Here is a 15,859-nt window from a genome sequence, read left to right on the forward strand (position 1 = left end):
TCACTTCTGGCAAGCTGTACGCTGTCATGTCTAAGTGGGTAAGGACAGGACCAGTAATGAAGACCATGCCAATGCGGAAAATTCCAGAAAGGTGAGCCAAAGCAGGAACAAAATAAGAGAACCAGGGGTGACAGCTACACATGGAGTCTGCTGAACGCAACTCATCACTGAGACAAGGGAGGAGTGTGCATGGTGGAAAGGTCTACCAGGACAGTTTCAGCAACGGGAACAAGAGCACCCCCCCAAAAATGAGACTTTACCAAGAGGAGCTTCTTATCTCACATATACCGTCTGGGTATAAGAGAACTCACAGTGGGCTCAGTAGCCACCAATGACATCAATGACTCGGGTTCTTTCAACTCTTCCAGTCTGCCATGCTCAGGAGGCAGGTACATCTCCCTCATTAACGCAAAAGTGCTGCCACAACCCCATCCATTGCATCCTCACACGAAAATACCCAACAGAGAAAAAAAAATTACCCAACAGGAAAAAGGAAGGGATGTCCGCCCTTATCAGAAAGGGAAGTCTTTCTTGAAAGCTCTGCCCAGACTTCCCCCAAGGTCCCCCTGAGTAGAACTGGGTTACATGATCATTCACTAACTACAGGGGAGCCTGGGATGCAAGTATCATGCATTTCCAGCTTTTAACATGAGAGGCAGCCTCTGCCAGAAAAAAGAGAGCAAGGGCTAGGAATGGCTGTTGAGGAGGTAATCAACGATGTACCACAAGCTTTGGACAAACTTAAACCAAGGCTTTTGCCATATCCTTATAGAGCCCATGGGGTCATTCACTTAAGAGTTTCCTTAAACCGGGGCACCTGGGTGGTTCAGTGGGTTAAAGCCTCTGCCTTCGGCTCAGATCATGATCCCAGGCTCCTGGGATCGAGTCCCAAATCAGGCTCTCTGCTCGGCCTCTCTATTTGTGATCTCTCTCTCTCTGTCAAATAAATCAATAAAATCTTAAAAAAAAAAAAAGTTTCCTTAAACCAATTTATCTTTTGTTTAACTTGACTTTTACTTGGGTAGGAAATTTTCCTTCTCTACCATAAATTCAAAACCTACTAGAAAATCTACTAGATACATTTTTCAAATCCATATTAAAGTAAGTTCATACTGATTAAAATAAAACTTATTTGCCTGTTTTACCCAGAAGGATCCCCTGCCCCACCAATAGTAGCCAGGCTTTGGGATACATGGCAGCAGGATAAACCCATTTTCCTCCTAATTCTTGGGCCCTGGTATCAAGAATTTGCTAACAAAGAGCTGTAAAGTGCATCTTAAGGTACCACCCTAACTGCCTTGTAAGAGCAGCAGGACCAATTTAGCATCTCACCACCACTCTCCATGCCCCTGCTGTAAAGATGAAGACATTTGGCAAAATCACGGTAGGGGAAGAAGCTGGTTTCCCGTACCATCCTACCCCGCTCCCAAAATGTTTTGTTTTGTCCTTCCTGTTAAAATGAAAAGTCTCAGAGGCTGTATTCCCCATGTTTTGGAATAAGAACAGACCCCCCATTTTGGGGGGGGTGGTCTAAGCACAGCCATCTTTACCCAAAAGGATGCACTGACCGTGGCTGGAGAGAGGGGACCAGTGCCCGTTACTTACATCAGAGGCTGGGCCTTTGTCGGCACCTGGGCAGGAGAAGGTGACGAATTCATGGCACCGCTTGTGCACGACAAAACAGCAGACTGCAAAAGAGAAAAGAAGGGTAGGAAGGAGGGAGGGAGGGACGAAGGCACGTGGGGAGGAGGAAGAGAGGGAATGGGGGGAAAGAGATCATTAAGCCTGGACTTCACAACAAGAAAGTTCTTACAGCAGAATGAACAATGGCTTCAGCTTCCCCACCTTGCCCTTTTACGGCAACCGCACTGCTGTGGCATCCTACAAATCCGTTCAACTTCTAAAGGTAACAGGGGTTCAGAAGATCATAAATGCTCAAAATTAACACCCCCTCCCCCAAAGATCCCTTCAGCTGTCAGGTCTTGTGCTGGTTTTGAAACAGGACGTGGTTTCTTAGATCGGCATGAAGTAACAGTCGGCTTGGGTTTAGGTCCAGAATGCACAAGGAGTGCATATATTTAAACACCAGAATCATGCTCAGAGAGACATGCATGATACGAAGAGCCAGGCAGAAAATCAGAGCAAGCAGGCATGGCAGACCTGTGCCCCTGTCTCACCCAGGAGCAATGCCAAATGACTGCAAGAGTGGAGGAAAAACCTGCAATGTGTCTCTGTTACTCAAGTAGTTTGCAACCAAATATACCCATACATCTATTTGAACGCCAGTAAGTCAGAGGCAGCTAGGATATGGCTCCCCACCTGGGAGGGGGGATTCTACCGCATGGGGGGAGGGGAGGTCAGAGACTATATATATATATATATATATATATATATATATATTTTAAGACTTTATTTATTTATTTGACAGAGAGAGATCACAAGTAGGCAGAGCAGCAGGCAGAGAGAGAAGGGGAAGCAGGCTGCCCGTTGAGCAGAGAGCCCGAGGCGGGGCTCGATCCCAGGACCCTGAGATCATGACCTGAGCTGAAGGCAGAGGCTTTACCTACTGAGCCACTCAGGCGCCCCAGAGACTATATTAAATCTACTTTCACTAAGTTTAAATGGTGAGATCCTGGAGGACACGTACCATGCTGTAGAACCACACAGCCAACTCAGGATCTTTCCAAAGAACATTCTCAGCAAATGAAAACAGGCCTGGAAAGCTCAAGACTACGCCTCGAGAGACAAGGGACCTGGGCAACAATCAGTGGCTGCTAACATCACGAGAAGACTCGACCTGCCTACCGATCAAAGTACCAGGAAGCACTCTGCCACCTACGAGGTACTCTTGCTGAAGTAATCAAACCCGAATCGGTGCAAGCCTTTTGATCCAATTGCCAATTTACAGAAAATGCAAGTGACAGAGGCATGTGTTAAATGACATCACAGGGAAGCAATCAGAAAAAAAGAAATTTTTTTTAATACACAGCAATGCTCTCTCCTCTATTGTCCCTCTCCCTGCTCACACATGTGCTCACACACACTCTCTCTCTTAAATAAATAAGTAAAATCTTTAAAAAAATAATTTGGGGAGGCACGTAAGTGGCTTGGTTGGTTGGTTGGTTGAGCATCTGACTCTTGATCTCAGCTCAGGTCTCGATCTCAGGGGCATGAGGGTAAGCCCTGCATTAGGCTCCACACTGGCCATGGAGCCCACTTAAAAAAAATTCAGTATGACAGGAAGGAGAAAGGGAGGATTATAGCTGGAATAAAAATCAGTCATGATTGATCATTACTTAAACCCGAGTGATGGACACATGAGGATTATTATACTAAGCTATCTACCTTAATAAATGTTTGGTATTTTCCACAATACAAAAATTTTTAAGTTCCCATGTTTGGAAACCAAGAAGAGGTCCAAAGGGGCCAATTTCTTTTGCCTTCACTTACTCCCCTTTCTGTTTTAATAGCTACTGCATTTTGTAAGTTATATATGCTTTGTAAAAAGATATTTGTGTTGGGGCGCCTGGGTGGCTCAGTGGGTTAAAGCCTCTGCCTTCAGCTCAGGTCACGATCCCAGGGTCCTGGGATTGAGCCCCACATCGGGCTCTCTGCTTGGCAGGGAGCCTGCTTCTTCCTCTCTCTCTCTCTGCCGGCCTCTCTGTCTACTTGTGATCTCTATCTGTCAAATAAATAAATAAAAACTATTAAAAAAAAAGATATTTGTGTCAAATCGTGCACACATGTCCGTGTGTGCGCGTGTGTGTGTGTGTCCCTCTGTTCCTATAGGTCTATGAATCTTGAGAGAAATTTATGAACAGTGGTCAACAGAAGCCAGTGATAATTATCTCTGGGCAGTAGGATTGCCAATCATGTGAACCAGACCGATGACATCTGGACAAATCCGCCACGATGACAACTCTGTGATCTGAAGTCTTCTTGAACACCATCTCTAGCCTCATTCTTTCTTTCTTGTCTAAAACACAACCTCAAGTACATCACTGGAACATAATGTCCTTGATATGCTCTGGAGATATGGCTATGACACACAACTATCCTTGAGCATCTCTCCCAGATATAATACCAACACGGACTCCCCAGCTTCTGGGGCCATAAAAACAAGTCCTATGGAGGGGTGGGGGTGAGGTAGAGATCTACTTGTCTTGCAGCCACACAAGACCTGCTTCTGTCCTTAAGTAGCCTTACTAAATCATTTCTTGTCAAGCTGGACTTGGCCTTGTTCTTTGGAGGTCATTTTGCATAGAGCTCCGTTTCACAGCACACCCATCATTTTCACTTTCGACCTTATATTTTTCTACATCATTCAAAATGTTTACAAGGAGTATAGACTAGTTACATAATCAGCTAAAACAACCCTACTTCCATTTTGAAACAAAATCAAGAGTCAAAGGTAAACACAGGTCAGGGGATGAAAAATATTACTGCCCAATTTGGAAACTCGGGGGTTGGGCGGGTAACCAAATGGGCATGGCTAAAGAAGAACTTGGCAAACTGGAAGTCTAAATTGAGGGACTGTCCCAGAATTCCCCAAAACGGGTGGGAAGGAATCAAAGAAATGCTGCAAAACCTGTACAAGAGAGCCAAAAATTTAATACCCGTCTAAAAAGATTCAAGACAGAATAGTGAAGGTGTAATCAAAGGAAACAGAAAAAGGAAATTCCCTGAAGCTGAAGAAGAATTTGAGTCATTAAACTGAAAGAAATTATCAAGCATCCATAGGAATGAAGGAAGAAAAGAGTGAGGGTGAAGGTATCTGAGATCATTCCAACATGTCCAGCAGGGTCAGGAAGAGGACAGAGGGAAGATTACCAGCAACAGAACAAAAATAGTTTTTTTAATTATTTTTATTAACATATAATGTATTATTTGCTCCAGGGGTACAGGTCAGTGAATCGTCAGGCTTACACATTTCACAACACTCACCATTGCCCATACCCTCCCCAGTGTCCATAACCCAACCACCCTTTCCCTACCCCCCTACCCCCAGCAACCCTCAGATTTTTTTGTGAGATGAAGAGTCTCTTATGGTTTGTCTCCCTCCCGATCCCATCTTGTTTCATTCTTTCCTTCTCTATCCCCAACAACCCCCTGCCCTGCCTCTCAAATTCCTCATATCAGGGAGATCATATGACAATTGTCTTTCTCTGATTGACTTATTCCACTCACCATAATACCCTCTATTTCCATCCACATCGTTGCAAATGGCAATATTTCATTTCTTTTGATGGCTGCATAGTTTTCCATTGTATATATAAGAACAAAAACAATTTGGCATCAGATTTCTCCTCTGCAGTTCTGAATTCTAGAATATGATAGAGCATATCTTCAAAGGTTTAGGAAAAGTCATTCTGACCTAAAACCTCATACAAAGCCAAACTGGTATTCCAGAGAAGGTCCAGAGTAAAGACATTTCCAGAATACAAGGACTTAAAAAACTTACTTCCCACAAAAGAAGTGCTAGAGTATATACACCTCGCAAAACGATAACCAAAACAAAAAGAAACAAAAGTGGTGAAAGAAAGGACAAAAAAACAAAGAGGGAGGGGTGCCAGGCTGACTCAGTTGGTGGGCGCGCAGACTCTGGATCTCTGGGTTGTGAGTTCGAGTCCCATGCTAGGTGTAGAGATTACTCTAAAAATAAAAAACTTTAATACACACAGGCACACACACATGTGCATGTGCATGCACACACACACAAACACACACACACACACACAGAGGGAGAGGAGAGGGGGAAGAAACTAAGTCATAAGAAATGGGGGTGGGAGAAGGTCCATAACATGGAGATGCGCTAAGAGTCTTGTCTCATTCTTCAAGAGGTTCTAGATATTGAGAAACCCCATGTAAGTCATTGTAAGTTTGAATATGCATGTTAACCATTAAGAACAAAAAGGGCACCTAGGTGGCTCAGTCGGTTAAGCATCAGACTCTTGTTTTCAGCTTAGGTCATGATCTCAGGGTCATAGGATCGAGCCTTACGTGAGGCTCCCGCTCAGTGGGGACTCTGCTCAAGATTCTCTCCCCTTCTCTCTCTGCCCCTCCTCTCCCATTTGTACTCCCTCTCTCTCAAAAAAGAAAAAAAAAAGGATAGAAATATAATGCACACTACTAAAAGAAAAAACTGGACAAAGAAAACTCAGTTCAACTACACTTCAAAAGGCCTTCCCACATGCCCCAATTTCATATAAATATTATTATTTTATTTTTCTACTTTTCTACGGCATGACTTGCACTTTAAATTCTTTAATCCATCTGTAATTTCGTGCCACCTGATGTGCACTGGGAATCTACTTTGCCACTTTTTTTTTTCCCGAATAGGTAATCAACTGTCCCAATACGTTTTATTGAATAACCCGTCCCTTCCCCACTGATCTCAAATGCCAACTTTATTATATCCTAAATAATTATATACGCTGGGGTCTGTCTTTGGGCCTTCAGTTCTGTTCCACTGCTCTGTCTTGGAGTACGGTAATATGGGTTTTAATTATAGTTGCTTTAGAATATGTTGTATCTTGGCAGGGCAAGTCCTCTCTCATTATCCTTACTTTCAACATTTTCTTGGCAATCACTGCATGTTTATTCTTCCAAGTGAACTCTAGAATCGGTTTACAAGGCTTTTAAAAATACCAATGGAATTCTTATTGGAATTACATTTAGTCAAGCCCCTGTCCCAACCCTCACCGACAAAGAAACACTCACCGGAACGTTGACTGAAATTGTCTCAAACTTAGAAATTAAATTCCAGACAGCTGACACATTCACAACAACTAGTCTTTCTATGAAGAATAGGGTGTCTCCTTGTTAAAAATCTGACTTCATGTCTCCCAGTGAAGTCTTTGTGTTTGTTTTATGGTTTCTCTATACATTTCTCACTTAGAATTAGAGGAGGGAAACTTTTTTTAGGTGATTGTGATTTGGACATTTTTTCCCATTTTGTTTTCCAACTGGTGGTGGCTGACAAATAGGGAAGCAATATATTTATTTTGTACACTTTTTTTTTTTTAGCTCTTAATAGGTTTTTGTGGGTTTTTGATTGCTTTCCTTGAGTTTTCCAGTTGGAGAATCACATTAGCTCCATTTATAATATTTTCCCTTTACCCTCTCTGATAGATATGCCTCTTTTCTCTCCTTATCTTTTTCCCTCTTCTCATGTTTCCATGTCTGTAACTTTCAGAACACTGTGGAACAAAAGGGATGGAAACAGTCCATTCTGAGCTTTTTGCAGCTTGACTCCTGCCTCACTCTCTTCTCAAACTAACTCTTGGAATTGGTATTTGCCTTGGAAACTGTCCATGGCGTTCTCCTCAATGTGTGTCCACAGTGTGCACCCACCTGGGATGATGAAATATCCCTTCTCATCCCTTCCTCACCGTGTATTGTTAGGTAGTCTCTCTTTTTATTTTTTTCCAGAAGTCTGTCCCCTTTGTTGTCTGTTCTATTATTCTACCATTATATATTCTTTTTTTTTTTTTTAAGTAGGCTCCACAGCCAGTGTGGAGCCCAATGCAGGGCCTAAACTCATGGCCCTGAGATCAAGACCTGAGCTGAGATTAAGAGTCAAAAACTTAGGGCACGTGGGTGGCTCAGTGGGTTAAGCCTCTGCCTTCAGCTCAGATCATGATCCCAGGGTCCTGGGATCAAGCCCCACATCGGGTTCTCTGCTCAGCAGGGAGCCTGCTTCTCCCCCTCCCCTCTCTCTGCCTGCCTGTCTGCCTACTTGTGAGCTCTGTCAAATAAATCAATAAAATCTTTAAAAAAAAAAAAGTCAGAAACTTAACTGACTGAGCCACCCAGGCATCCCCTTTTCTACCATCAAAGACATGGATATATTTCTCAATTCGACTGCGTTTTTTTTTTCCCTACATTATTCATTGCTATTTGTACTTTTATCTGTCCCGCTTAGTTTAATTGTACTATTTATTCATATTGTACTTGTATTACTTCCTGGTTAGAAGTGTGAATTTGGGAGTCAGATGGCCTGGCTTGGATCCTGCATCATTTGCAAACTGTAATACTCAGGTACATTACCTTTCCCCCTGTGCCTCAGTTTCCTCTCTGGAAAATGATGGTGATAACAAAGCATCCATATCATAGGGAAGTTGTCGGAATTAAATGAGTTAATCCAGGCTCAGAACTGTGCCTAGCATGTCCTGAGAATTCAACGAAAGCCTGCTGCTACTTACTGTTCTTTCTCAAGCTTCTTGAATGAACTGCTCAGTTCACTTATTCCCATTCTTCTTCATTAAAAATTAAAGATTTTAAGGGGCGCCCGGGTGGCTCAGTTGGTTAAGCAGCTGCCTTTGGCTCAGGTCATGATCCCGGGGTCCTGGAATCGAGCCCTACATCGGGCTCCCTGCTCAGTGGGGAGCCTGCTTCTCCCTCCGCCTCTCCTCTCCCTCCCCCCAGCTTGTGCCCTCTCTCTCACTCCCTCTCTCAAACGAATAAATAAAATCTTCAGAAACAATTTTTTAAATTAAATGTTTTAAAGCTAAAAACCTCCCTCCCCAGGACAGCTTTGGTGGCATCCTGTGTCTTAATACAGAGTTGCCACTGCTAAGCTTTAAATAGCCAGCCCTGCCACTTTTCTTTATAGTCTTGTAGTCAGTTAGCCCATCATGATTCTCATTTCTTTCTCGCCCCGGGACTGTTTAGAGAAGCTGTTCCCCACCACCACCATTTACGAGTCATCTTGTCAGTCTTTCTTCCAAACATCTAAACTATCCATTAAGGTCTTCATCATCCTCAGTCCCTTTGATGGAGAGGGGGCTCCACTCTACTTTCCTGGCATCTTCTCCAATTCCAATATATAAGTGGTATTTAGTAAACCGGTACTTTGTGAGTGAATAAACGAAAGAATGGATTACCATCAGCCACAGAAAAAGAAGAAAGCCCGGTCAACCTCGTGGTGCATGTAGGTCCCGGCTGGCCTTGCAATGACCACCACCACGGACGGGGCTAGTGGTACTACCACTGTCAAGGTCTCTTGAACGCAGCCATCCAGTGAGCCACGAAAATAAATAATCCATCCTCAGCAAGGTAGAATCAATGTGCCAGGTGATTAGATTATCCTGTAGGGCACATACCCAATGGAAAAGCTGGGAACATACTGGAAAGCTGATGCGCTTCTGGTGCATGAACTTCCTGTCTACACTGTGTGTCTCAAAGTTGTGCAAATCCAATTCCCCATTAACTAAAACACTATAAAGAAAAGTAGTAGGGCTGGCTATTTAAAGAAACAAACTAAATCCTTTTGTGATACAAATAAACACCCCCTCATTTCTGTTTGGCAAATTCAGGGTAAAACCAGTTTTGCTTAAATAAGAGACAACACTTACTGAGCTGATGAAAGTCGCACCAGGTCCTACTTTCAAACAGGTACCTGGTAGAAGCCAAGAATTCCTCAAGGCTTCATGGTTTATTCAACAGCTCTTTGCTCTGCAGAAGTTAAAAGCCTGCAGCCTACAGCCTTTGGAAGCCGGCCTGTAGCCACGCTTTATTAGGATGACACAACAGAGTCTCCAACTCAAATGCCTAGAGGCCAGGTAAGCAATGACAATGTCTGAGAATGCAGGCATTTCCTGTCTAAAAGGGGGAACTGCCACTCAGCTCCAGAAGACAACAAGATAAAGTTCCAGCTCTGTCCGCCTCCACCCCTCCCTCATTCCGTGTTAGGTCGGGAAGGTCCCTGGCCAGCTTTTTACGTGGAAGAATGCCTTCCCCCCAACCCTCATCAAACATGTCCACATCCTAATGCCTGGAATTTGGAGATGTTACCTTGCGTGGGAAGAATGGACTTTGCAGGTGGGATTAAATTAAGGATCTTGAGATGGAAAATTATTCTGGATTATACTGATGGACCAATGTCATCACAAGGGTCCTTACCAGATGGGGCCAGGAGGGTCAGAGGAGGAGATGTGACAACAGAAGCAGAGGTTTGGAGTAATGACGCCTTTGCTAGAAAGGAACACAAGCCAGGGAGTGTGGGTGGCCTCCAGCAGCTAGAGAAGGCAAGGAACAGATTGTCCCCTGGGGTATCCAGAAGGAATGTAGCCCTGCCCACACCTTGATTTTAGCCCCATAAGACCCATTTTCAGACTTCTGACCTCCAGAATGATAAGATTATAAATTTGTGTCATAATAAGCCACCGTATTTGCACTAATTTACTACAGCAGCCATAGGAAAACAATGTCCCAGTGGATCCCAGAAGCAGAAGACTATAGTCAAAGGCCCAGAAACTTCTCCAGAGCATCTGCCCCAAGAACGCCTTGGGACGCCAGCTTTGTTTCACACTGCACCCCACCACCCCCAAGTCCCAGTTCTAGCCACTGTAATTTATTCATTGCATCCCAAAAGGGCTGAACCAAGTCACCAAAATTTCATTTTTTTTTTCTCTTTGGAGTTGATTCCCCCCTTCTTCCTTATTCTCATTGGGGTCTCTAGTGGAAAACGGACATTCCTCGAAGCAGCCGTTGTCCCTGAATCCGCATCTCCCTGCGACAGAAATTGCAGCCCTGGCTGCAGGTATCTGTGGTGAGAGAAGAAAGAGAAGGGGCCTCGGGCCTTTTCTCAACTCTCATCTGTCTCAGGAGGCCTCCAAAACAGCCAGCTTTCGAGGGAAAAAATCCTGTCTTCTGCCAAGAGTACCAGGCCAGGCCCGTGGGATCCATTGGACGTAGGTGTGAACCCTCATTACCCAGCTAGAAGCTGAAGCTCTTCACCTCGCCTCGCAGAGCCTCTGTTTGTCTTCTCCAAAATGGGAATAATAAAAGCATCTACTCTCAGAAGGGCTGTTGCAGAAGCTCTTATGAGACAACAAACACAACGAGCGCGGTGGAAAGGGTCATTCGGGTTGGAGCCACCAGCGGGCAAATCTCGCTTTGCAAAGACTGGAGTGGCTCTCTCTTTCCTGTGGAGTCGAAGCTGATCCACAGGCATGGAACTCGGTCTCGTGCCCAAGATGAGGCGAGGCTCCCCCAGAGGTTGTCCCGAACTGTCTCTGCCATCCAAGGCCTCGTTTCCACCCAACCCCTGGCTTCCTGGCTTTCAGAAGACCGACCCGACGTGGCCATGCCACTTGAGGTCACGAAGGGCTGTCACACCCATGCTGTCACCTGAGCCATGCCACAGCCCTGTGAGGACAACATGCTGACCCGCGTTGGTATCAACAGGGCGGCTGATGCTGAGAGAGAAAGGACGTGCCCGAGGGCGCCCAGTGTGTCCATGGCAGCGTCTGTGTTTGAAACCAGGTCTGTCTTCCTCTGGAGCCCACACGCCACTTACATGGTGTCGCTGCATTTCTGTTTGTCATCTCCCTCACTGTTCCAGAAGAAATCCTCCCCCACTTTCTTCACCCCCGCCATCCAGTCAGTTGCTAAATCCTACTGAATCTTCCTTCGCAACATCTTTTGTGCCATATCCTCCCGTGCGTTCCCCGCTGATGCCACCCTAACTGCCCCCAGTGACTCAGACAGGCACTCCTGCCACCGAGCCTTAACTGGGCTCCCCAGAAACAAAGGAGTCCGCCTCGACAGCTCACCCCTAGGCGCCAAAGTTTTCCACAGCCTCTTCCAAAGGAGACGAGGTTACCCGTGTCACAAGATTGCTGTGAAATCTGAATGAGACGTCATGTGCAAATGCACAGAAGCGGGGCACCTGGGTGGCTCAGTCGGTTAAGCACCTGCCTTCGGCACAGGTCGTGATTTCGAGGTCCTGGGATCGAGCCCCGCATCGGGCTCCCTGCTCAGCAGGGAATCTGCTTCTCCCTCTGACCCTCCCCACTCTCGTGCTCTCTCGCTCTCTCTCTCTCAAATAAATAAATAAAATCTTTATTTAAAAAAATGCACAGAAGCAGGACACAAAGTAAGAGCTCAACAAAGGTTAATTTATTTCCTTCGAGGTTAGAGGGGTTCGCCAGATAAGCCTGGCAGCCAACCTGCCTGGATTCGACACCAGGCTGTATTTATCAGCTCTGTGACCTTGAATGAGTCCATTGACCTCGCTGTGTCTCCGCCTCCTAGCCTAGAAGATAGAAATATTAACAGTACTTTCCTCACAGAGTTGTTACAAGGACTGAGTGAATAAATCTGAGCATAGTGTATGGACACAACAAGTGCCAAACAGATACTAAGTATCGTCGGTGAGATTCCTACCTGCTCTCCTCTACCCCAGGCAGCCTATGCCCTCTGAGAATTATTCATGTTCTGAAAATTCACTTTTTATATTACTTCCCTTCTCCAACACATTCCCTGGCAGCCCGGCTGCCGGAAGCTGCATTGTCCAACTGGCCCCACGGGGTTATGCCAATTTAAATTAATCAGGTAAAATTCAAAATTGAGTTCCTCGTTCACACTAACTGCATTTCAAGTGCTTAAGAGTCACATGTGGTGAGCAAGTACCATCTCGGACGCTCATCACGGAAAGTCGCATTGGACAGCGCTGGCCAAAGGATAGAATGCGCGGTGAGAATTTCTTTTGAAAACGGAATGCCATGCTTACGGTTTCAAACGCAAACACTGCAGGGGCGCACACAGTTGAGAATCACTACTTTACTCCATCATTGGAGGGAACTATTCTCTCCAGTTTCTTGTGCGTCCTTCTAGAAATATTCCTTGCATGTGTGTGAGCCCACGTGATACCTATATGTGGAGTGAGACATTCTGTATTTCCTTTTTGGGTTTTTGGTTGTTTTTTTTTTTTTCCCCTAAATCTCTGTCCCTTTTGTTTTCCCCACGTGATTCAACTCTATACCACAGGTTCTCAGCCCTGAAGACACTGAGTGACCTGAAATTTTTAAAAAACATACCAGGGTCCAGGGCGCACCGCCAGAGATTCTGATTAAGTGCAAAAGGGTGCAGGGGGTGGGGGTGGGGGGGTTGAGGACAGGTACATTTAAAAAAAACCCCAGGTGATTCCAATGCTGAGAAGTATGCTGATCTGCACCCCCACACCCCCACTGAGGCTTCCCCCCAAACTGACACATCTGCAGGCCTGTTCCAGAGAGAACAAGCCCATTCTGGTCCTGCAACTGCATTTTATTCTGTTTCTTTACCCGGTCTCACAAGGAATTCCTAAAGCTCTGAGGATGGCGATTTCCTCCTGTAAGAGAGGAAAAAGCAAGAGCAAACTTTGTTTATCAAGAGCCAAGCCCTACGGAGGCTGAGGGTTCAGAACACAAAAGCAGAAGCGCTAACCACGCTGCATGGTCCGCAGTGGCAGGAAAAGAATGTTTTCCTTTAGCGCTTATTTAATTAAGCAAGATAAAGCAGTGGAACCAACAAGAAGGAAATAATGAGCCTCAGAAGTAAGTTAAACCCATGAAAAGAAAACCACCCCCACCCCACCCCTCTACCAACCCCTGGGCAGGACAGCGGCTGGGAACATCCGGCTGGTTCGGATGACACGTGGAGGCTGTTCTTGACCCCTTGGCCTCCCCCTTTTGATCAGGCCCCGAAGGTGGGGACAGCAGGACATAATGGCATGGCCTAAGTGAAAATATCAACATCCTTTCATTCACCAGGCATCTCTAGCCCTAGGAGCATAGGCAGATCAGAAGAGCTGCTCCCGAAACCAAGTATGGTGGGTGTCTCTTTTTTCTGCCTAACCAGCATCCATCCTTTTTGTTTCTTCCCCTTTGGAAAATTGTCCCCCTCTGATCCTCAACTGAGGTGATCCACCTAAGGTGGTCTTCACCCTCTGGCTCCCGGAGGGTGGACATAGGGATGGGCATGTGACAAAGCTCCCCAGGGAGAATCAGTTTCAGGACTGTTGCTGGAATTATTAGGAAAGAGGATGTCCTTTCCGGCAGTATTGCTAAGCTGGTAGGGACTGTGTCCACATCTGCCACCTTTATTATCTGTTCTGAGAGTGAGTCCAACAAAGAGAAAAGCAGAGCTAAGAGATCTCTGATGACCGCATATGAGCGCCTGGATCCAACCAGGCTTGAATCCCCACCCCCTCAACATTTCTACTTAAGTCTTAAACTCCCTTGTTGCCTAAACCAACTTGAATTGAGTTTCTGTTCCTTCAGACCAGGGGACTTCTGACTAATAAACCAAAAGGTGAGAAGCTGGAGACTGGTCGGTGAGGTCCCCTATTCTCTCCTGTTTTCCATGTATTCCTATAAATAAACCTCTTTTTCTTTTTTTAATTAGGGGTCTGGTATTAAGAGCACTCAATTCAATCGGTCTATTTGGGGGAACCGAGGAAAGGTGGGATATAGTGCCTCACTCTTCCCTAAATTCCTGTAAATAGTGCAGCCCTAGAGGAAGGAAAGTACACTTAAGAATTTGTTCTGTAAGGAGATACACCAATTGACAAGTCTCCTTTATCCACAGACACCTGTTGCTTGGGTTTCTTTTCTATAAGTGCTGGTGGGATGGGCACAAACTCGTCACTGATGCAACTGTGATTTACACCATTTGCCTACTTCTAGCTCCTACCCCGGCATGTGAAGGAGTGACCACAGAGCCATAAGGCCAAAGCCTTTCTTGACATGACAATGAGTCACATCCACCAAATTGTGTCTTTGGAGCTGGGTGGCTTGAAGCCCAGAGATTAATCAATTCCTGTCAATCTCAGTTCCCCAAGTCACTCTAAAAAGCAAACAGAAAGTTGAATTCTCTAGCTTACAACTCTGCCAGCAGTTTGGCTGGGGGAGGGGGGGGGCTGCTATGTGAGTATTTGTAAAAATCACCAAATCAAAAACAGGGCCATGGATGTTATACAGAGTATCTGTTGGTTTTGCCTGCCCAGCACCCACTGCCCCTTCTTCTGGGAACTGGCATGTTGATTTTCCTTTGGGAAACCAGGAAACCTTCTCCATTGTATGCAGTCCTGATGTGTCTGTCAGTCAAGTCTGCAGCTCTCCCCTGGCCAAGGGCTTGGCCACGTGACCCAACATCAACCAATCACACTCTTTCTCCTAGGAATTTGATTCTTGAATCAATAGCGTAGCCTGGCAAAGGTTGCTCAGTTCCTGCCGTCGAGACCTGAGAGTGGTCCTGAACCCTGTACTTTCTAAGGCCTGGTATTGTGCAAATGTGGATGCTTCAGTTGTTTGTTTGTTTTTTTTTTTTTTTAAAGACAACTAGAGTCCATTTCTGTCACTTACAAAGAACCAAACAATCCTAGTCACTTCAAAGACATCCGATCTCACCCCATCCTGATGCAAGAATCCTTCCTATGACATCCCCAAGAGATGGTCCCAAGCTTTCCTTGCACACCTCCAGGACAAAAAGTTCTCCACCTCCTACAGACAGCTCTACTATTCTGAAGTTCTTAAAACTGCACAGAAAGGGGGCACCTGGGTGGCTCAGTTGCTTAAGTGTCTACCTTCGGCTCAGGTCATGATCCCGGGATCCTGGGATCAAGCCCCGTGTCGTGCTCTCTGCTCAGTGGAGAATCTACTTCTCCCTCCGTCTCTGCCCCTACCCCTGTTCGTGCCTGCTTTCTTTCACTGTCTCTCAAATAAATAAACAAAAATCTTTAAAAACAAAAACCAAAACCACATGCTTTTTTCACTACCATATCCCTAGTGCTGGTACATAATGGAGCTCAATGATATTTAATTGACTGATTGACTGGTAGAGATTTGAAGCCAAGGACCATGTCCCCCCCACACACACATCTGCTTCCCCTGTATGCCCCCTTCCTTTCCATATATTCGGGTCTACAGGACAAGACCTTCTCACCATCATCCCAGGTGCCCTGATGCCCAGGAAAGTCATAGCAAAAATGTCCTCATGATACTTTCCACTTGCTTTCTGTTTTACTTGAATGAGACAAGCTCACGGTGGAAGATCTACACACAGAAAAGCAGCAAAAAAAAAAAAAAAAAAA

At 45.4% G+C, this 15,859-nt stretch overlaps 1 protein-coding gene across 2 annotated transcripts in view; it reads right to left on the reverse strand.

The window, feature by feature from the left end:
* The window catches only part of PRKCB (protein kinase C beta), a 322,491-nt gene that overhangs the window by 185,890 nt on the left and 120,742 nt on the right, over nucleotides 1-15,859 (reverse strand). For both annotated transcript variants that reach the window (XM_032843947.1, XM_032843946.1), the window contains exon 3: nucleotides 1,606-1,688. In XM_032843947.1, the coding sequence (XP_032699838.1) occupies nucleotides 1,606-1,688 (83 nt within the window). The remainder of the gene's footprint in view (nucleotides 1-1,605; nucleotides 1,689-15,859) is intronic.

This window comes from Lontra canadensis, unplaced genomic scaffold (assembly GCF_010015895.1).
Source record: "Lontra canadensis isolate GAN:19392208 unplaced genomic scaffold, GSC_riverotter_1.0 scaffold146, whole genome shotgun sequence".
NCBI lineage: Eukaryota > Metazoa > Chordata > Mammalia > Carnivora > Mustelidae > Lontra > Lontra canadensis.